The sequence below is a fragment of the Saccopteryx leptura genome, chromosome 12, assembly GCF_036850995.1.
Source record: "Saccopteryx leptura isolate mSacLep1 chromosome 12, mSacLep1_pri_phased_curated, whole genome shotgun sequence".
In the NCBI taxonomy this organism is placed as follows: Eukaryota; Metazoa; Chordata; class Mammalia; order Chiroptera; family Emballonuridae; genus Saccopteryx; species Saccopteryx leptura.
In genome coordinates this window covers 45,687,541-45,710,394 of record NC_089514.1, presented here as the reverse complement: position 1 = coordinate 45,710,394, position 22,854 = coordinate 45,687,541, and the positions used below count along the sequence as shown (strand labels likewise).

The 22,854-nt window shown below is 43.1% G+C and overlaps 1 protein-coding gene across 3 annotated transcripts in view; it reads left to right on the top strand.

The window, feature by feature from the left end:
• MAGI2 (membrane associated guanylate kinase, WW and PDZ domain containing 2) overlaps positions 1-22,854 on the top strand; it is a 1,711,587-nt gene that overhangs the window by 1,633,003 nt on the left and 55,730 nt on the right. For all 3 annotated transcript variants that reach the window (XM_066354483.1, XM_066354482.1, XM_066354484.1), the window contains one exon: positions 16,486-16,624. In XM_066354483.1, the coding sequence (XP_066210580.1) occupies positions 16,486-16,624 (139 nt within the window). The remainder of the gene's footprint in view (positions 1-16,485; positions 16,625-22,854) is intronic.

Sequence of the window (22,854 nt, the reverse complement as noted above, 5' to 3'; positions counted from 1 at the left end):
ACTTGTGATGAAGTAAAAAAACACCACTGAAAACTGTTATTTCCCGTGATGTTTGTTTCAGACCATTCTTCCATATATTGAAAACATGTCTGGTAAAAATTCTGCACTTCTTTGATAAACTTTTCTGTTATGCCCAGATTTGATTTCTCTAAGTCTGACAATTTTCTTTTTATAATTAAAGTAAGAAATTTTTCTTCAAAATGAGATATATATTGAAGGATAAAGTCATTCAAAATAAGACTAACTTCCATAGCTGAAATGTATTCACCTTAAATCTCTTGAATCGTTTGGTGAAAAATAGATAATTGATTATGTACAAAATACATTAATATCTCAGATATTTTATTATTGAAAAACAATTCCAGGATTTTAGGACATTTGTCTAAATGTTAAAGATATGAACGGAGAGGCTCAAATACTTGTAGGACATGTTCTATAGCAGGTATTAGAGCAAGCCATCTAACTTTTTAACATCCTAAAAGTTTTTTGTATTCAACATTTGCTTCTTCACAAAATTGTTTTAAAGTAGCAACACAAACGGTAAAACAACTAAAATGCAAATAAATTGTAGTTATTATTACTTCTACATCAATTGGAATGGCACATGACGCTGTGTTGATTGCATTTGACAAAATATGTGCATTACAACCTATTCCTAGTATTTTCTTTTGGAGTAACTCTTGTAATTTTACAGACACATTATTCACCCCTTTGCATCTTCACCCACCAAAATTTATATTTGTATTATCAGCCATTAGTGCAACAACTTTGGATTTCAAATTGTTTTTATTTATTACTCTCTATAGATGGTTTGACAATATTTCATAAGTTTCCCCTCAATGGATTCTAAATTTAAAATTTTTACTTGAATGCCTGTGGTAACATTAAAATATCTTATTGGATACAATTTAATTTCATTATGATTTGATGCATCAGATAAAATCGTTACAAACGCTGCAGTTTCCAAGTCCTCTGTAAGTGTTTTGTCACAGTAATTTTTAAATACTGGTTTCAAAATAGCCTTGCATTTTGTCCTGGCACATGAAAATTTTGCATTGTGAAACTTTTTCAATAATTTAATTGTACAATCCATACTACGAAAACTTTGTGAATTATGGTTTGAAATGCAAATGTTCCCTCCATTGCAGCCAACTGTTTTTCATCTTCAGAATAATTTGAAGTTTAAAGAAACTTGTTCCTTTACAACTGGAGGCTGATGCATCTAATGATTGCTTATGTTTGTTGGTGGTCAAGTATTTCGTTATCGCTGCTCTGCCCTCAACTGCAATGGAAATTCCTTTTTCAACTTATCGTTGAAATGGCATTTACTCTTTTTTGATTTTTCCATCCCTTAAATGAAATTTAAAATTAAAAATAAAATATAGAGCTACACGAACGATGCAAGCACATTAGGAACTGAAAATGTTACATCATGGTAGGCGAATTTTCTGGAAGCTAAATTAACAAAACTAAATATCAAACAAAACCACTAATTTGGAGGATATTCAGGTGTATTTATCATTTTCTAATTAAAAACTGTTTTATGCAACTATTTAATCAAAATACATTTTTAATAAATATGGTTTGAGGTTAGATTTCCACTTTAAAACTCAAATTTTGGGAAAATACTTGTAAATAAAATTATATGTATTTGGAAATTATTAAATAGATAATGAATTAATAAAACATGAATTGTACTTACCTGTCTATGATCAAATATTCACCGAGAAAGAAATAATCGGGAGTCTACAGTGTTGTATGTGCCGTGTCATGTTTCAATAAGAAGTACACAAAGCCATTTGCACTCTCGGTATATCACATGCTCTCTCAAGGTCTCCTGTGTGGAGCGCGTGTGTCTCATAATCACGTCTCACCGCACTGTACTGATCCTTGAGGAATCATCATGTCAAATACAAATACATCACATCACACGCAATGGATCGACTCTGCATCAGTTGAATACGGACATTTACACATTAGTCTTCCAATATCAAAAAGGAGGACATGTAGGAGGACACTTTTCGAGGGAGGACGGAACTTACAAAAGAAGGACTGTCCTCCTTAAAGGAGGACGATTGGTCACCTTACAATAATAGAAACCAGAGATTAAGAGATTAATGAGATGGCTCCCTGCCCTCGGTGCCCCTGTGGATAGTTTACTGGGTGTATTATCAGCAAGCAGTTTCTTTATTTACTTTACCAGTCCACCAATCATTTTCTCTCTTGTTCACTCTCCCCCTCCTCACCCCCCCCCCCCATGTCAGAACTGTGCTAGATGCCACAAAGGATGTTGTAGAAGTAAAAGACATTTAAAAATGTGATCTCGGCCCTGAAGCTGTAGTGGGGGAGGCACGATGTAAGTCCCACATGAACCTATTTTCCAGTGCTTCTCACAAGGCTCAGTGAACGCAAAAGTTAATATATCTGCTTTTAGCCAGCTGAGCCAAAAAAAGTATATTCACTCCAAAAAGAGAAGAGATGCCTCCACCTTGTGGCTGGATCTTCCCAGCTGCTTCCTGGTGAAGCATGCTATTTCTAAGCTTGCTTCTCACCACAAGTGGAAGGTTGTGTGTTTTTACTTTTATACACTTTTTGCCTTCTTCATGTTGTAACAGTTTTAGGAGCTTTTGTTAAGACCTTGTTTTCATGAAGGCAAGATTAGCCTTGACCAAAATTGTCACAAACCAGTACGGCTAGTAATTCCAGGTCCTGGGGAAAACAGCACAGAATTAAGAAAATAGACCCACTGAGAAAAGAGGATGGGATCGGGAGGGCTCTGCAAAGCTGATGGCAGGATCAGAGAGAGAGAGAGCCCCCAGCCTTGCTTTATGATATAGCATAGACAATTAAAGCCTTTAAGCCAATATACAAATAAGGAAGTCTCTGATACAAAGCCACTTATCTGAGGCATAAATGGAATTCTTCATAAGAGTGCACCACCCCACATAATGCAACCGTCAAGGCTGTGGGGAAAAGCTTAGTTTTGAGAAGGGTGTTGAGAAGATCTTAGTATTAGAAGGGTGTGTGGAAGATCTTAGTATTAGAAGGCTGGAGAACAGCTTAGTCTTAAACTAAGCCCTAGGCTGTAAGGATTTTGTCAGCTTACAGCCTGTCTCCCACAAAAAATAAAATAGATAGCATTCATTCATTTAAGAAACATTTATGAGGCTCTTCTTCTGGGCTGAGGACGTTGGGCAGTGGTGGGAAAAGGAAGTGAGCCAGGCACAGGCTGCCCTTTGTGTCCTGACCTCAAAGCCCTTCTCTCTCAGGTTCCCACATACCCTCAGTTCCCACCAAAGACGAGCCCTCTTCCATTAATCATTTTTACTTTACACAGTAATAATTGTTGTCCCCACTATGAGTAACCTTTTCTGATCTATTATTTTTCAGGCAATATGTTAGCTACTGCTTAGAGGGTCCTCTCCCTCTTTCCAGTTTATAATTTCACAGGTGAGGAAACGGTGCTGGGGAGAATAAAAGCAGAGACTAGACCAGAGGCAGGCTGTGAAACGTGTTGTAAGAGAGGCATAGCAGGCCTGACCTGTGGTGGCGCAGTGGATAATGTGTCGACCTGGAAATGTTGAGGTTGCCGGTTCGAAACCCTGGGCTTGCCTGGTCAAGGCACATATGAGAGTTGATGCTTCCAGCTCCTCCCCCCCCCCCTTCTCTCTCTCTGTCTCTCCCTCTCCTCTCTAAAATGAATAAATTTAAAAAAAAATTAAAAAAAAAAAGTACAGAGAAGGAGGTCATTATTTGAGGAGGAGAGAGATCAAGGCAGAGGTAAGCTTTAAAAGATGATTGCAGGGCCTTGGCCAGGTGGCTCAATGGATAGAATATGGTCATGACACTCCAAGGTCACGGTTTTGATTCCCAATCAGAGCACAAATGATGAGCAACCAACGAATGCACAACTAGTGGAACAACTGAAAGAGGAGAAACAGAAAAATGCAGGAAAGGGGACTTGCAAATGTCTGTGATCTTACGCTCAAGCCAGTGACCTCAGCGTTTCTGACTGATGGAGGAAGGGTTGAATGAGAAAGTTTGAAAAGTAACCACAGCTGTGGTCTTTGTTATCAGTTCCCTGAAATAAACTTGCAGCACCAGCAAGAAGTATGGATTATGTGAATAGTCAAGGACAGATGGTCAAAACTTCCTCTCATGACTCTCCCCTCCCAGAGACACAAAAGTCACGTAGGTCTGCAAACAAAGAAGTCAAAGAAATCAGGCACTTGTCACAGGAAAGCTAAAGCTATAGAGATATATAATATGTAAGAAACCTAACTTTGGGGAGCTTGTGTTTTTGGTGCTACTAGTCTCATGTGCTCCGCAGGCTACTAATAAATTCTTCTTCCTCCATCAAGTTGTCTGGCTGCTTATTATCCTCCATTTGTGACTAATTCCTGCTACACAGTGAGTTGATGCAACTCTTTCCTTCTTTCTCTCTCTCTCTACCCCCCTTCCTTTCCTCTCTCCCTCAAATCAATGATAAAAAAATCTTTTAAAATGATTGTGGCAACCATGTGGACTGAAAGAAGAGGGAGAGGAGAGGACTAGTGGATGGAGACAAGGGAAGAAGTAGGAAGGGACAGGCAGGTGCTGTAGACGGGGGAGAAGACTCGAGGGGACAGGTAGGTGCTGGAGACGGGGGAGAAGGAGGAAGGGACAGGCAGGTGCTGGAGACGGGGGAGAAGGAGGAAGGGACAGGCAGGTGCTGGAGACGGGGGAGAAGACTCGATGTGACATGCAAGCAGACAAGATGCAAAGGCAGCTAACTCTGAAACCTTCAGCAATATTTAGAGGCAAATTCAACTCAATAACTCTGATGCCACTTACGTTTATATAATGATATCTTAAGAGACTGTGTATGTGAAAATGAAATAGGAAAACAAAGTTTTCCAAAAGCAGCTTGTTCAGTGGGCAAAGTTATCATTACCTGATTTTTTGGTCTTAATTATTTCCTAAAGCCTTTGTCTTAGGCTACACAGGCTGTGATAACAGAATACTGCAGACTGGGTAGCTTCTCAACAACAGAAGTTTACTTCTCGTGACTCTGAAGACTGAAGTCCAAGATCAAGGCACTGACAGACTAGGGGTCTGGTGAAGACGCACTCGGGGTTCAGAAACAGTGTCTTCTTGCTGAGGCTCACATGGTGGGAGAAGGGAGCTCTCTGGGGTCTCTTGGAAGAGCACTCTTCCCACTCATGAAGCAGAGCCTTCCTGCCCTAAGCACCTCCCAAAGACCCTCTACTACTGCAGTGTGGGGTGGGGGGTTACAAGCTCAGCATATAACTTCTAGGGGAACACAAACATTGAGAAACAACAATTTTCATTTGTCATATTAATTAATTCATTAATTTAAAATCTATCCCCACTCCTCACACACACCCCACCCCAGAGTTGGTGCTACTTTTATCCTACCTCCTCCCCAGATCCATTCCCTTCCCCCGCTCCTGCCTAAACTGTGTCCCGGGGACTGTGTCTGCATTGCCCAACCTCTCCCGCCCTCTAGTTCCCCGTTGGATCTGACAGTGAGAAGTCCGAGCAGGAGACTGGAGGCCAGGAAGACAGTGTGTTCATTTCCATTCCTGCTGTAACTGCCACATACTTACCTTCTCACACAGTTCTGGAGATCAGAATGCTGAGTCGGTTTCTCTGAATTAAAATCAAATCGTGGTGTCAACAGGGCTGCTTCCTTCTGGAGGCTCCAGGGAGAATCTCTTCCCTCGCCATTCCCAGCTTCAGACCCACCCACTTTCCTTTGGTAATGGTCTCTCCCACGCCAGCAGTAAAGGATCTCATCTCAGACCTCTGCTCCTGTGCTTACATCTCTCTCTCTTGCTTTGACCCCTGTGATTGCATTGGGTCTACTCAGACAATGAGGAGAATCTTCCTGTCTTGAGATCCTTAACTTAATCACATCTACAAAGTCCCTTTTGCCATGTGAGGCAACATATTCACACATTCCAGGAATTGGACCTGGGTATCTATTGTGGGGACATTATTCTGCCTACCAACAGAGGTTGGGATGTCCCTTACCTGCAGTGCTGGGGGCCCGGCCATGTTCCTACCTCTCCAACTACAGTGCCAGTCAGGCAGCCCTTGTTCAAGGTCCCAGCCCTCCCTAGACCCCTATAACTTTCCTTCCTCCCCAAAGGGCTTCCAGACCACAGGTGGGAATGGCATCTGCCGTGCATGTCCCTCAGGGCCTCAGCAGTCCTCGTCTGTTGTCTTATCCCCGCCCGTCCACTGAAACAGTCCCGGCCAGTACCCACAGCACAAAGCCTCCTGCTTGCATCCCGCAGATAAATATATCTGATTAGATAAGCATGCAGAGTAAACCCTTGTTTTCCCTCGATTACACCCAGAGAAGGGAAACAGACTACAGAGTCCATAATAGGAAGTTTTCTCTTTGATTTTCTCTTGTTGGTTTTTCAATCAGCTAGAAACTGACTTCATGACCTAACATAAGTGATTTCTGAGCAAATGGATAAGCCACTAGCTGAGCTGATGATGATAGCTTTTTATTCTTGCTCAGGTGGAAGATTTTAAGATATTTCCCCTTCCAGAAACTATTTTGCTTCAACCAGCTCACCTTTAGAATCTGTCTGCAGCCAGACTCACAATCATCCCTCTGTCTCGGCTCAGGGTTTGGATTATCCGCCCAGCACTCAATAAGATTCCTTTTCTAAGAACTATTCTCTCAAGTCATAGAATAAAGAATAGCACTAACATTTTCAGAATTTCTAAAAGGCAATAGTTGCCAAACCAACAGAAGTTTTTTTGAGGCTTTAACCTCTCAGTGATATTTTTAGAAAAAGCATTTGCTTTATTTTCCACTAAATATTCTCAGTAGCTCAGCAGCTTCTCTTCGAGGTTTGTTACGAAAGCTTACCAGTGTTGCATATCTTCTCTCTTCTACCATTATGATGATTACCACAATTACTAATAAAAGTTTGTATTTGTATAGTCTAGAGTGTACACAGCATTTACATACACTGTATATTATCTGATCATAGTCAAATCTAGTTGACATATATCCTGAAAACAAATGTAAAACCTTTTTACAAGGAGCACAGAGTCCAAAAAAAAAGAAAAGAAAAGAAAAGCTTCTGAAAAATTCCTCTGTCAATAATTTACCCACCATTGAACAAGCGTATTGGGGTCTTTCCCACCTGGCAGAGTCTCTGCTCTTGGACAGCTGAGGGTAGTGACAGGCAAGGGTCAAGGCTTTTAAAGAAATGCTGAGGAAAGGCACCCAGCCCAGGCTGGTGGGAGCGTGGAAGGCTTCCTGGATGTGGTAAGAACTGGGGTCTGTCCTGAGGCGTGAGCAGGGTTCAGCTTTCTAAAGGGAGGAGTGCAGGTTCCAGACAAACAGAACAGGACATACAAAGGCACAGAAAGAAAAAGACTTTAGAATGGTAGGAAGAGACCACCCAGAGAGCACACAGAGCAAGTGGGTGTAGCTTTGAAGAATGGAACATCAACACTAATTAAATCTCAGAAGACTAAAGAGATCTAGAAATAAGAAATTTAATGAAATTCCCTGCATGAGATGAGTGTCAGTTAGTATTTGACAAGGAAAAAAGAAAGGTTTGGTGAGAAAGACACCAAATTGTAATTGAGAGTTGACTTCCATAACTAAGCTCAGCATCATTAAATTTCACTTATTCCCATGTTTCAATTTAGAGAATTTAAAAGTGAGAATGAAAAGTGGAGGCCCCTGAATGGAGAGCTCCCCCTGACGCCCCACCAAAGCTGGCGCCCTGGTTTGAACGACCGGTCCGGCACCCCCTCCACCACAGGGTGCTGCTGAAGTCACAGACTAGAAGTTCTCTGAGCTGTGACTGAATCTCTTCTACAGGGTTAGTTCACAAGTAATAAAAACATGGAATAAGGTATACCACCCCCATCAAGTGACCGCGGCCTGTAACTTCTTTTACCCACTTGTTCCCTCACCTTCGTGGCCCTTCTAAGCAGGTATGTGCTCAGGCGTAACCTTGATTAAGGATTCCTCTATAAATCCATGAGGGCTATTTCACAGTTCTATTTTGATGAGGTTTCTTGAGAGATGTTGGGAAGTTTCCTTTTTAAGTGATGACTCTCTAGAATATAGTTTAAAGCAGCGGTTCTCAACCTGTGGGTCGCGACCGCGGCGGGGGTCGAACGACCAAAACACAGGGGTCACCTAAAGCCATCTGAGTAAAGTCTCAGACAGTTTTCAACATATAAATGTAGGCCAATAAAATTCACAGAATTTTGTTGCTCCCCAAATGTGTTTCAATTTCCAGTTGGGTTAGAAGCTTCCTTTCTGGAAAAACCTGCTGATTTGATGGGCTCCTGTGCCTGGCTGAGGCAATTGTGCACACAATTTAAAAGAATAGCCCAATCCTATAATAAGCAGTGAGCTCCCATCTAATTCAATCACAAGTCTAGTGGAAGAAATGGGAAGATAAACCAAAACACTCAGTGTAACCCCTGGAAAATATCTTTACTGTAATAGTTATTAAACAATATCTAGCAAAGGTTAACTGTGAAAACAGCCCTTTACCTATAAAAGGGTACCACCATCAAATATGAAAACCAGCCCGTCTTTGCTCCAGAGCGGCCCAGCGACCTGTCTCCGAGCACCCACGGAGGCCCTGGTGCAGGCAGCAGGGAAGACCACTTCTGAATTTTTTTACTGGCACATTATGATTTTGTTCAGACTCAGCCTCCATCCTGTTTCTCTCAAGCCTTCAGCACTTGTTTTCCATAACTTTACCTGTCACTGACAATTTCTGTAGGTCACCATTACTGAACCCTCGTTTGGTCTCCTGTAAGCACCGTTGGAATTGTTATGGTTTGGTCAGCAGTGTTTAAGGCAGTGTTTTAGGAAAGGTTAAGGTATGCTGAGGTGCCCTAAGCTGAACTGATATGAAATGAGAACAAAGACTGCTACGATTCCTGAAGCAAACTTAACATTCATTTACTCAACAGTCATGGACTGAGAGCCTACTTGTCAGAAATTGTGACGGGTATAGATGACAGAAAGACAATAGGTGTGTCCTCTTGAGAGGTTGAGAGTCAGCAGGAAAACCAACACTGACAGTGAAGAACTCTGATGGAGCTCACCTGTGACCTCAGAGATTATTAGCCACAGACATGGACCACAGTAGGTGTTTCATAAATTAAGGAATGGAGATATCCATTGTTTATTGCATAAAATTCTAAAGACATTCAATTCCTCACAGGCAATCATAATCTAGTATCACTTCAGTTATTTAATCGTGTGATGTAGGTTCTGATGGTGCAGCAGCTGGCTGAGGGCAATCAACATACAGAGAGTCCTGGGCTACAAGAGTGGCAACATATGACGTTTCAAGTTTATGACACTCACTCTCATAACCTTAAAAAATTGAGATGTGAGTGTTTTGGCTTATGACATTAGTATTGCATTTACGGACTACCTAGGCTAACTAGTTTGGTTGCACATAACAGAAGAATACGCAGTAACACGCATATGAGTGAGGGAGTTGGCGTCCCCCAGTACACTTACCTACACCATTTTGGACTGCTAAAAGTGCAAGTGTAACATTTGTGTTAGGGTGTGTTTTGAATTACACCAAAATTCGGGTTACATCACTGTTGTAGGAACAAAACTGTTTCGTAACCCAAGGACCCCCTATATACCGAATGAAGTATGTTTGCAGAGATGTGTGGGCAAGCCTTGAGCAGTCTACTGTGACTTGGGGCTGAAGTAAACTCAGGATTAATCTAGTTCTTATAAAAGTTTCATAGAGCCAAACCAAATACTTTCTATATGACTTGGCTACAAAAATTCACACAGTACAGAGCTTACATTATTGTCTTTGCAACTTGAACTATTAACCACTTAAGAAATATTGAGACTTTTACCTTTACCTGCTTTGGCCTTCCAATAAGAAGAGAAAAAGTTGTGGATGAGTGGATTAAAAAGCTGTGTTACATATACACAATGGAATACTATGAGGCCATGAAAAAGAAGGAAATCTTACCTTTTGCAATGGCATGGATGGACCTGGTGATTATTATGCTAAGTGAAATGAGCCAGGCAGAGAAAGACAAATATCATATGACCTCACTTATATGTGAAATCTAATGAACAAAGTGAACTGAGGAACAGAATAGAGACAGAGGCAGGGTCACAGGGAGCAGAGGGACAGCTGTCAGAGGGAAGGGGGATGAGGGGATGGGATCAGAGAAGGTGAAGAAATTAGTGAAATTCTATATACATAACACAGAGATATAGGTAACAGGGCAGCAAATCCCAGAGGAAAGGGGGAGGGAGCTAGAGGGAGGGGGTAAAGGGGGTATAATGAGGGACAAGGAGGTGGGGGTAAGGGAGTTATATTGAGTGGTACACTTGAATCCATGTTAACACAATAATTTAAAATTAATTTTTTTAAAAAAACAGGAAAAACAAAAAAAAAGAAGAGAAAAAGTTTCACCTGCAGATCCCCAAGCAAATTCAAGGATTTGTTAACAGTTTTGCTAAAGACAACTCGGCGTGGTGTGTGGAGCAATGCAGACTCGTGGGGCCGCACCAGGCAGGCATCCACTCACCTTGCCCTTAACTCATTATAGGGCATTAGTTGCCCCAAAGGACCACAGGCAGAAGTATTTCTTCCATTAAAAAAATGCCTGCCTGACCAGGCAGTGGCACAGTGGATGGAGCGTCAGACTGGGACCTGGAGGCCCCAGTTTGAAACCCCGAAGTGGCTGGCTTGAGCATGGGCTCATCTGATTTGAGCAAGACTCACCAGCTTAAGCCCAAGGTCACTGGCTTGAGTAAGGGGTCACTCGGTCTGCTATAGCCTACTGGTCAAGGCACATGTAAGAAAGCAATCAATGAACAAATAAGGTGCCGCAACAAAGAATTGATGCTTCTCATCTCTCTCCCTTCCTGTCTGTCTGTTCCTATCTGTCTCTCTCTCTGTCTCTCTCTGTCTCTCTCTGTCTCTCTCTGTCTCTGTCACACACAAAAAAAAATGCCTGGTAGCCCTGGTCGGTGGCTCAGTGGATTGAGCATCAGCTCGGCGTGCAGACATCCTGGGTTCAGTCCCTGTCAGGGCACACATGAGAAGCAACCATCTGCTTCTCTTCTCCCTCTCCCCCTTCTCTCCATCTTCCTCTCCCACAGCCAGTGGCTTGATTCATTCGAGCATCAGTCCTGAGCACTGAGGATAGCTCAGTTGATTTGAGCATTGGCCCCAGACGGGGGTTCCTGGGTGGATCCCAGTCAGGGCACATGTGGGAGTCTGTTTCATTGCCTCCTTTCCTTTCACTTAAAATAATTAATTGATTGATTGAATGAATAATTAAAATGCCTGGAATTTATGTTAACTCCTTTAGTTAGTTTTTAAAATGTGGCATCTTCTCGAACCACAGAAAGCAACATATATGTTCCTGAAATACCTCTGTGTGATTTCCGTCACCCTCCGCTTCTCCCTCCCCCAATAATTCACCCTCTCTCTGTCCATCCTGACTACAACTTGATGTTTTAAAATTCCTGAAGAACATGTGGAGGTCTTTAAAGTTTTGTTGTAGTCATGTAGCTCAGGTGAAGATAGGTCCATGGTGGAAAGAAGATGGAGGGAAAAGGCTACATCTGAGTCATAAGTGCTCTTTTCCATAATCCCTGCAAAAAATTTTCCATTGGTTTTATCAAATTAATTCCCCCAATTGGTTCACATGTGAGGCAGGAAAGCGATGCCCTTCAAGTGGCCACACGTGGGCAGCTGCAGAGGAGCCGGATGAGCTGGAAGAGAAGGAGGGAACCTCTCCCCCCGGACAGGTCCTCCTCACACATCGGACACTAAGAGGGTGAAAGTGAAAGGGATCACATCTCAAATTTATTCAGGGAGTTTCATTTACAGTGACTATGCATAGTACTGCTATTGGAATGGAAATGAAAATTAAACCTTTTTACAATTTACACCATCTTATAAGGAGAGACGGGAGTCAAGGCTGGACCGATACTGAGTCTGTAACTATTGACACTGGGTCCAGATGGGTTGGCCCCTTTGCAGTATGCCCCAAACACCTGAGACAGTCAGTCTTTAATGGTGGCAGCATTTCCATCTCATTACCTGACCATCACCTCCCCCCAAAAAAATGTTTTTCTGAATTTAATAAGATCCTGGACTATTTGCAAACTTCCACTAGGGCATAAAACCAGCAAACTACCTGCACTGGCCCACTGGAATGGGGCGGGGGCTTCGAGCAACTAAAGTTTTAGACAAACAGCTAAGGACCCTCAGTTCAACCATCATCAGAGCTCTCTTCTCCCTCTGAGTGGACCCTTTGTGGAAAGCTGAATTTGGGCAGTCTACCAAGCGAAGACGTCAGCTCAGGCTCCTTGGCACTATAGAATAGCATCGCCAACTCCTCCCAGAGCCCGGTCCCTGGAACTTTCACACAAGTGATCCAGCCCAGCTCCTGTGCAGCCTTGGAACCCACTACTTCTCTACCTCCCATACGGTCTTCCAACCAACCACTCACTCTCCCATGCTAATTTTTTCTCCCTTAATTCTCATGAGCTTTTAGTAGGGAAAATAAACACACAAGAGAATGAAAACATCTAATTTTCTAAGTCTTGTTATAATAAATTAAAGCATGTGACCAGAGTGCAAATTTTCTAAGTCTTGCTATAATAAAACATGTGGCAAGACTGACTATTTCTGTTGCACCCGAGATTCCTTTCAGCCTCCACGTGATTCCTGTTGAAAATTCATTCTCGAGACATAGGTGTCCTCAGGCGTGGTGGTCAAGGTTTGATTTTTTGGTCGAAATCGCTTATAACCCCTTCTCCCATGATTCTCGAGATGAGCCTTGTAGAAACATTTCACTCATTGACCCCAAGCAAAATGAAATGAGACCCAGTGTCTGCCATTATTTGCCCCATTTTCTCCTCCCACAGCCTCCTAATTCTCACTTGGGTAGACAATATTATAATCTCATGACTCCAGCTTCCTTCTTCAGTTTCTCACTTTCTCTTCAGTTCACTCTTCATACTGATGTCTCAGGAAGATTTGTAAACAGCCCTCTGCTTCCTTGGTCAGGTTACTCCCTGTTTAAAATTTTCAATACTTTGTTGTTGCCTTTAAAATAAAGCCCAAACTCCTGACTGGCAGAGTAAACTAATAGTTTGCTGAATGTATCATAGTCTCAAATCTCAGGGTCTTTGCATAGACTGCTCTCTACCTAGAATACTGTTCCTCCTTCTTCACCTTGAGAACTTCTACTGATGCTTCAGAATTTAGTTGAGATGTCACCACTTCTAGGAAGCTCTCCCTGATAACTAGTTCCACCCATTCTGAATTTAATGCCCCTCTTTCTGTTCCATTAGCACTTTGCTAATACCTCTGTCATGGCAAAGGTATATTGAATAATAATTATCTTATTTACCTATTTTCTCTCCAACTAGACTGAAAACTTTTTGTAGATAAAAACTATGTCATTTCCAATTATCTTTCTTATCCCCCCAAGTAGACTGTCTAGCCCAGTGGTAGTCAACCTGGTCCCTACCGCCCACTAGTGGGCATTCCAGCTTTCATGGTGGGCGGTAGCAGAGCAACCAAAGTATAAATAAAAAGATAGATTTAACTACAGTAAGTTGTTTTATAAAGATTTATTCGGCCCTGGCCGGATGGCTCAGTGGTAGAGCGTCAGCCTGGCATGCAGAAGTCCCGGGTTCGATTCCCGGCCAGGGCACACAGGAGAAGCACCCATTTGCTTCTCCACCCTTCCCCCTCTCCTTCCTCTCTGTCTCTCTCTTCCCCTCCCACAGCCGAGGCTCCATTGGAGCAAAAGATGGCCCAGGCGCTGGGGATGGCTCCTTGGCCTCTGCCTCAGGCGCTAGAATGGCTCTGGTTGTGAAAAAGCGATGCCCCGGGTGGGCAGAACATCACCCCCTGGTGGGCGTGCCAGGTAGATCCCGGTTGGGCGCATGCGGGAGTCTGTCTGACTGCCTCCCTGTTTCCAGCTTCAGAAAATTACAAACAAAAAAAAAAAAAAAAAAAAAAAAGATTTATTCTACCAAACTTAGCGAAAATCTGACATAAAGTACTTGGTAAGTAATTATTATTATATGCTTTAACTTGCTGTAACTCTGCTTTATAAATTTTATATGGTTACTTCTCTACTTTATAAATCACCATTACTGTGGAACTGGTGGGCAGTTAGAAAATTTTACTACTAACAGAGATACAAAAGTGGGTGGTAGGTATAAAAAGGTTGACTACCCCTGATCTAGACCATAACTGGTACTCAGAAATTGTTTGATGAATGAAGAAGCTCCAAGTCTAGGAAGGAAGACAGAGAACCATAGCTGTGTATGAGGTGTGAGAAATAACAGAGCGGGGGTGTAGTGATGATGATTGGGCACTCTCATGTTAGAAGACAGGGTCTAGGAAGATGATGCATCCTCCAGAAGATGATCCTGGGCCTGGCCATGAAGAAGGTTGGGAGATACCAGGCCCATGGGGAGGAGAAGGCAAAGAGAAGGTGGCATGTGGAAGACCCTAAATGCCTCTGCTGGCATGACACATTTGGGAAGATTTCCCTTAGAAGAATGACTGGTGACAACGAGAAGAAATTGGGGGAAGGGTAATAGGAGATGATTGGAATAATTCAGTTAAAGGCCTGAACTGAGCTAGTTATCAATGGGGTGAAATTTGAGAACAGAGACAGATGCAGAGAAGTGAGGAAATGAGGGTCCTGGCATGGCCCCAGGGTTTCTGGCTTGGGTGAATGGCGGTGGCATGCACCAGCCTCAGGAATTGACAGGAGAACCTGTTTGGGGAGAATGACGGTATGCCCAGTCTGCTGTGGTGAGTTGGAGTTGCCCATTGCACATCATGTGAAGATGCTTAGTAATCTATTGGACATGTGAGTGAAGCTCAGAAGAGAACCTAGCTAGCAATGAAGGCTTGCTGTATGACTTCATTGGGACTTTGGTTTTGCTCCTGTAATTTAATTTGGTGCCATGAGGTCTCAGTCATGGGTGGGGACTGCTGGGAGAGGGGTAATTGGCCCCATCTGTCTCTGGCCTGAATATGTGGCCTGCAGCCAGCTACTCGACTTTCAGGCCTGATGCCTTATGGGAAAGGAGACAGTTAAGGAGACCGCGGAAAAAAAACACTGCAAACATTGGCCCTAAACCAAGTGAATTTAGTCTGTCTTTTTTGATTCTACTGTGGAATGTGAGAGTCATGCCAGTGAGGCCAACCCCTTCCACTGCCTAAAAACCAGGCTTCCAAAGGCCGCCAAGTACTACACAAAGTGGGAAGTCTTTTCCTTCATTGCACGGGCATCCTTGTCCCCGGAGAATCGTCTCAGGTAAAGAGCTTACTTCCTTGTGACAACAAACATGTGTTTGTCCCCCCCACGTCTGGGGTGCGGGCTCATGTGGGTGCCTCTTGCCATTGTGACGGCAGCGTTTGTTCCTGCTCGTGCCCAGCCTGCAGCACTCGCCTTCATGCTGCTCTCCTGCGCAGATTACCCACGATTCTGTCTGCACTATGGAGTTTAGGCTGAGATATGCTTTGTTTAAGGGTCTCACCTAAAATAGCATTTTTGCAAAGCAACTCATTGTTCTTTTCCTGGTTGATTTGTCTTAAGTGACTTGCACCAAAATGAAACATTTTGATTCAAAGCTTCCTGACAATAATGGCACTGTGGGAGTTACACAGGAACTCATGGTTGAACCTCTTTTGTTCCAAATATCTATTCACAAAGGCTAAATGGGAATTGCTGATGGTACCCAGGTGTTTCTGACAAACCAAGAGGGATTGGTATTTAACCAAAAAGCTCTGGCAACCAGGTGTGAGCATGGCAGAAATTTAGCAAGGGCATTAGTCATGTGTGGAGAAAAGAGAGTCTCATTTCTAACTCAAAGGACTGTGATAGAAAACTCATCATCGAACTTGAATATCAACCAACCACTACTTACAAAGAAGAAAATATCACAATAGCGCCTAGGGAAATTTAAATGATGCATAATAAAAATTCACAGAAAAGCCCCCAAATCATTCATTCCGTCCAACATGCTAAATTAGTTGCTGTGCTAAGCCCAAAGCTGGCACTGTATGCAATGAAAAGGCCTTGAAATATTTACTTTTTGCTTCAAAGCAAAGGTACTGGGTCATTTGGAAGAGTGGTATCAAACCTATTTCCTAATTTAAAAAAAAATGTAGTTTAACTATAGCCTCTGCCAACCCTGCTAAATATTAGTGACACATCACCACTACCTCCGTGGTCTGATGTTTCAATGTCTACAAAGGTAAATTGAGTGTGGTGGTCAGAGGCAGGACGCAGTAACGATGAGCTCCTTCCAAGAAGCAGCAGGCTGCAACCAAATCGCTATGCACTCCGGAAACTGGTGATCTATGGTGCTCATCTAATTTGTTGGAAATGCAACTTGGGTGCAGCCATCTGTGGGTCACTTAATGTTTCTTTAACCAACAGGTAGGAGATCAAATCATTGAAATCAATGGGGAGAGCACAAGGGACATGACACACGCCAGAGCGATAGAACTCATCAAGTCAGGAGGAAGAAGAGCGCGGCTGCTGCTGAAGCGCGGGACGGGGCAGGTGCCGGAGTACGGTGCGTTCACCTTCTCATCACCCTTTCTCTGCTTCCTCCACGTGCTGGAGACGCCTGTGCCCACTTACAGACCACGGCAGTTCTCTAGTCCACCTAAATGTACAGTTAGCTATCAGTAGATGTTATGCACATATGTTTAAGCAAAAGGTATCCGTATATGGTGCGAGCACTTTCTTTTGCTCCCTTGAGTAATGTTAAAAATAGCAAATATAGGACCTTTCAGGGCATCTCTGAGTGTGCTGGGAGAGCCACTAATCACATGATTTCGAACTGTTGTGATTTGACTGACAGTCTTCTGTTCATTTGAGTCCATAGTAATTTATTAATTATTTTCTAAAATTGCTTGTGCATCACACTGTCCCGTAAGATATGCAACTAGGGCCAGGGGACAAGCAAGAACAGACCTTCAGGGTGTGAAGATAAAATGTAAGCTTTGCCTGACCAGGCGGTGGCGCAGTGGATAGAGCGTCGGACTGGGATGTGGAGGACCCAGATTCGAGACTCCGAGGTTGCCAGCTTGAGCACAGGCTCATCTGGTTTGAACAAAGCTCACCAGCTTGGACTCAAGGTCACTGGTTGGAGCAAGGCGTTACTCGGTCTGCTGTAGCCCCCAGTCAAGGCACATATGAGAAAGCAATCAATAAACAACTAAGGTGTCGCAACAAAAAACTAATGATTGATGCTTCTCATCTGTCTCCATTCCTGTCTGTCTGTCCCTATCTATCCCTCTCACTGACTTTCTCTCTGTCCCTGTTTAAAAAAAAAAAAAAAATTAAACTTCAGTTCCTGCAATGATTACATTTCCTTGGCATTTAGGGGTATTCAGAAAATTCAGTTATGTTGTGTTCCTACATGTTTTTGAGGAAGGCTTTAAAGTGAGTTTTAATTCAGAGATTTGCTTCAGAAATCTTTAAAGGTGTTTTCCCCAGAAGCCCATTAAAGGCACCACTGACAGCATTACTGAGGAATGCTGGGTAGCCCTTATATGACCTAAGCTGTTCTTTAATTACTCTCAGGAGTGATAAACATAATACAGGCAACCGGCAGGCAGGTGTCAGTGAAGAGCAGTGTGGAAAATGCCCGTCCAGATTAGAGACACAGAATCTAACTGCCGACCTGCCCAAGCAGTTCAAACTGCTGATCGAGATATTTGACTCACTGTCATGCCTCCATCCCCTACCTCTCCTGACACAAAAAAATTCTAGATAGTGCTTTCTCCTCTCAAATTAGGGGGTTTTGGGGTGGGGGGGCGGTTTAGCCTAAGTTACCTAAAAATTGACTTCCTTATAGTCCTGAATTCAGTTGAAATATCGAATTCAAAGGCCTTAAATACTATATCCAGGATTTGAACACACTCCAGAGCCGACAGAAAGGGCTGGCAAGCCCTCACACAAAAAGTCAGAAAGGATCAGAAGTTTCTTTAAGGCTGGCTCTATGCCCAAGGAAATACTTCATCCCAAGTTCTCACCCTTAATATTTGGATCTAATAAAATATTTTTAAATATTAATGTTAGCAATAAGCACAGGCCTAATCCTGCTAAATGACACTGGCATTAATCCCTTAATAAAAGAATCGAACCCCTTGGACTAGAATAAGTCTTTGCACCCTGGAGCATTCAGTGATTCAGTAATATCAAACTGACCCGTGAGAGTCTATCACTTCTAAAAAAAACCTCGTTTTAAAGGTACATTTTACTCCATGGCACAACCTATTGCCTATATCAAGGAATTTTTATAGTTAATGTTGTTATTATGGTTCTAACAGGTTAATCTTAAAAAAGTTAATCTCACACAGAGAGTGTGTTAAATATCTGGGCACACTTCTGAAGGACCAAACTCTAGCAGTACCGCAGAAGTTCGTGTAAATAATACACGTATTGCCAATGTAACACTCAATCACACTTGCTGGTGATGTGAAAGCTCATCAGCTACTTGTGGTATGAAGTTGGCATGGATTTTTACTGTAAAATAATGTTAGTGATTATGTCACAAAAGACCAAATTAATAGAGCCGAGCAATTTCCTTTAGGGAAGGAAAAGAATAATCATAAACTCAGTCAACATTAGCTCTTCCGGAAATGCTATGCTGAAAGATGCATGAGAAACCGCGATGGTTAGAGATAGATCGGTGTCTCTGAGGCATGCCATCGAGTGGTACTCTGAAACTTCACAGTGACAAGTGAGGGGGTGTTTCCAGGGTCCCCAAAACCACTCCACATCCAGAGACGTGTTGAAAGGATCCCTGGGGCACAGAATATAGTTGTCCTCATAACAAGATTTGTGACAGTGATTTAGTAAGAATACACAGTGGGATCATGAGGGAAGAAAACCAACAGCCTCTGGAGGAATCCACGTGCAAGCTTCCTTATTCCCTCTCTCTCTCTCTCTTTATCTCTCTCTCGCTTCCTCCCTCCCTCTCGGTCTCTGTCTCTCCCATGACCAGTCACCACTCTTCTACCAGTAGCAAAAATCCAGCAACATATGTGTGATGTTGCTGCCCAGGGATGTTCATTAGAGATTCGGCCCAAGGAGTGGACTGGGGCTGACCGTGCAGGCACTCTCTGCCTAGCACATACCAGAATACCAGTCTCCCCTGAGGAAAGCCGGTGCTCAGCATGAACCACATTGTTTGTGCAGACAGCTGAGGTACAGTCACATGTCCTTATCATTTAAGTGAAAGTTTCTATAAAGGACAGTTTTCCAGTCACAGTCCCAGATGCCAGCAATGACCAACTCTGCAAGCCAACTTTTCTGGACTCAAAGCCTGCTATATGGATTCTTTTCTGCACCAGGAAAAGCCAAAGTAGTGGCCACATTAATGAACCATACAAATACTCCACCATAAGAGGAGTGCCCATAGGTCCTGGCTGGTTGACTCAGTGGTAGGGCATCGGCCCAGCATGTGGAAGTCCTGGGTTTGATTCCAGTCAGGGCATACAGGAAAAGCAACCATCTGCTTCTCCCCCTCTCCTTTCTCTCTGTCTCTCACTCTCCTCTCCCACAGCCATGGCTTGACTGGTTGGAGCAAGTTGGCCCCCGGGGACTGAGGATGGCACCGTGCCTAGCCTCAGGCGCTAAAATAGCTCAGTTGCTAAGCAATGGAGCAGTGGCCCCAGATGGGCAGGGGCATCACCCATTAGGGTGATCTCGATTGGGGCACATGTGGGAGTCTGTCTCTCTGCCTTCCCTGATCTCACTTTAAAAAAAGAAAGAAAGAAAGAAAGAGTGCCCACAGCAAAAGAACATCATAATTCATCCAGTGTCAGTTAAACAGACTATATCATGAAACAGAATTTTATGTCAAAAATAAACTAGAGTGTATTAGAATAAAATTAGCAAGTAGGGAGGATAGGGGATGGAGGGACAATAAAATAACAAGAAAAAAATGCTCGAGTTTCCCAGTAGATAAATCAAGCATATGATCAATTTTGTCCAAATGTACCCTAATCACAGGAAAACTGATAGTTCTGTCAACTATGAATTTAATCCTCTGTTTGTTTTCTTTGCTTGCCTTTTAAGACCCTAAATTTGGCATAAAATCCATCTTTAAAAAGATTGTTGTCAGAATCTATAGGAGACATAACCTTAGGTTCAGACGTAACCCAGCCTGGGAGAGTGAACTTTGAAGGTGAGGAGACTGAGAAACAGTCTGTAGAAGGGCCGTAAGTGCTACCCGCCAGCCATCCCTCTGACACCCACAGAACTCGGAGCAGCTTCGCAGCAAAACCCTTATCTGGACGCTGGGCCCTGCCAAGGAAAAGCCGATCTCAGTCAGGAGAAATACACAACTCCCACTCTGCACTCTTAAGGTGATCTGTGACAGAGAGATAAGCACAGGAGACAATCGAAAGAAAAAAATACCACGTGTAACCTGTCAGATTGTTGACTAAACAAAATCAGTGTGAATGCAAGTGAGCGGACAGAGCAGTAAGCGTGCTGCGAACATGCCACCCGTAATTACCTTAAGACTGGTCATCAGGTGACGCCTCAGCCAATTCAGAAGCCTAAAGCCCCAAACGCAGGGCAGGAGCAGTGCTGCACACCGAGCAGCTGCGAGGGGCAGACGAGTGAAAAGGGCTTTGAAGGAGAAGCTGCTTTTATAGTCAAGTCTTTGAAAGGGAAGCTCAGGAGACAGACACTTCAGCTCTCCTCTAGTCCTCAGGGTAAGACTTTGTTGATTATAAACTCGACAGAGAGCAGATGTGCCCCCCCCCCCGGCACGCAACGCAATGACTAGCCGGGAGAAGGAGCCTTCCTTCCACCATACTGAGAAACAAAGCAAAAGATGGTCCATCAAAAGCAGTGCCCTCCTTATCCCTGGGTATCGCGGTTTGAATGACATCCAAAAAGGTTAAGAGAAAAGAAAGCGTGCCTGATAGTCCTAATGCTGCGGAGGGATAAGTTATACAAATTAGCTCCCTGACTTGAAATACAGGTGTCCTTCATTAGCATTCAGGAACTACAACATGAGCAGTCACTTGATTCATACACCAAGCCACAGAGCCAGGAGAGTCCTTTACACAGCTGTTCAGACCCCCACACACACCTTCCCCTGGTAGTACTTGCTGTTGAAATCCAATCAAAATAAAGCTAAACAGAAAAATGCTTTCCAGTCTCCATTGGTAGTCTGGCCTGTTTACTCTCTTAAAAAGCAACAACATAGGTCTTATGACCAGACTCTAAAGCAGCGGTTCTCAACCTGGGGGTCCCGACCCCCAGGTTGAGAACCTAGGCAGTTGTGTGTAAATGGAAGTCTCTGGTAGTCATGCAAGGCCAGGCAGGGCTACAGGACAAAGCAGAATTCTCACAAAATCAACGGCCCAGCAACAACTAACACCAAATGCCGTACAAAGGAAAAGAAAGAACCAACTCATGAATTCAACTACTGCCTACACTTCCATTTTCAAAGTTAATTGTGTCTTTGATAGGCTTTGACTTGATTATAGGGCTTTGGTAAATGAAATTATTTACTTTTTATAAGTAAAATAAAACTGCATTAATTTAGTAAAGATCTGGCTGAGCCAGTGACTACACTAAAGAAATGAATGGGCCAAATAGTTTAGTTAAAGATTCATTCATTTTTAATCAACAAATAAAATGATTTACAATAATCACATCAGAGCACCAGATTAAGCAGTACTCGTCTCTCCTTATATGACAATAAGGAATGTTTATTAGTTTTTCTTCTTTAAGAATACACATTGACAAGTAAAGTTATAAGCATTAGAATCTTGTTTACAATTATTTGTTCAGTGAGTCCTTTCTCCCCTCTGATTGTGCAAAGATAAACTTCAACAGTATACTCCTACCAAATATGCCATATGAGACAAAGTCTATAATTAATACCATTAATTGATATCATTACTATTCCTCAACTAAACCAAGTCTTTCTGAGCACCTTCTGTGAGCAAAACACTTTGTAGACACAGCAAGTAAAATCGTTCTGGCCCTCAGTGAGCTGACAGTCTAAGTGTGAGGGTTAGTGTAACAAGAGAGTCTAACAGCTAGGTGACTGATTAAAAGGTCCCAAAGGGTCTGCTCTCATAAAAAACATTTTAATGAATTTTATTAATTAATTTCAGAATTTAATAAGTACTTTAGAAGTGTTAAGGACCTTTGAAAAGTAATCAGCTGTTTTGGTTTGTTAAGCACTTCCTTTGTGATATTTATCCTAATACTTTCTACTTGTTCTGAAGAAAGAACTTACTGAGTGCAGGCAAAAATGTCTGCTTAGAACTTGTCTGAGTTATTCCAAATTCTGGGTGGGCCAAAGTTTTATCTAGCAGATTTGCTCCTCGTCACTCTTGCCCTCCTGTGGCCTCAGCCTCAGGGGCCCTGGGGCACTGGACCCTGTCTCCCCAGGCTTCTGTGGGGGCTGCTGTGCCCCACGATGAAAGGCAAGGAGATGGTCGCCCGTTGCCTCTGCCTCTTCCTCAGAGACCACGTTCATGGGTGCTCTAAGTAGTTCCATAGCCTTTATACTAATTCACCTGCACTTTAATGGGGCAAAAGGCAGCTTGCTTCAATAATAAATTCTGAAATTTAATTTCAGCTTCTGACATTCATGGTTGATCGTATTCTCCTTTTCCATGAGAGGCTCCACAGATCACGGCAGCACACCTCCCTGAGCCAGAGCCAGGAGGAGCACGGGCTGGGCGGGCCTCTGGTCCTTCTTCACGGGCAGCTCAGCGCTCCCTGCAGCACTCAGGTATCCCCAGGGAGCCTCTCACC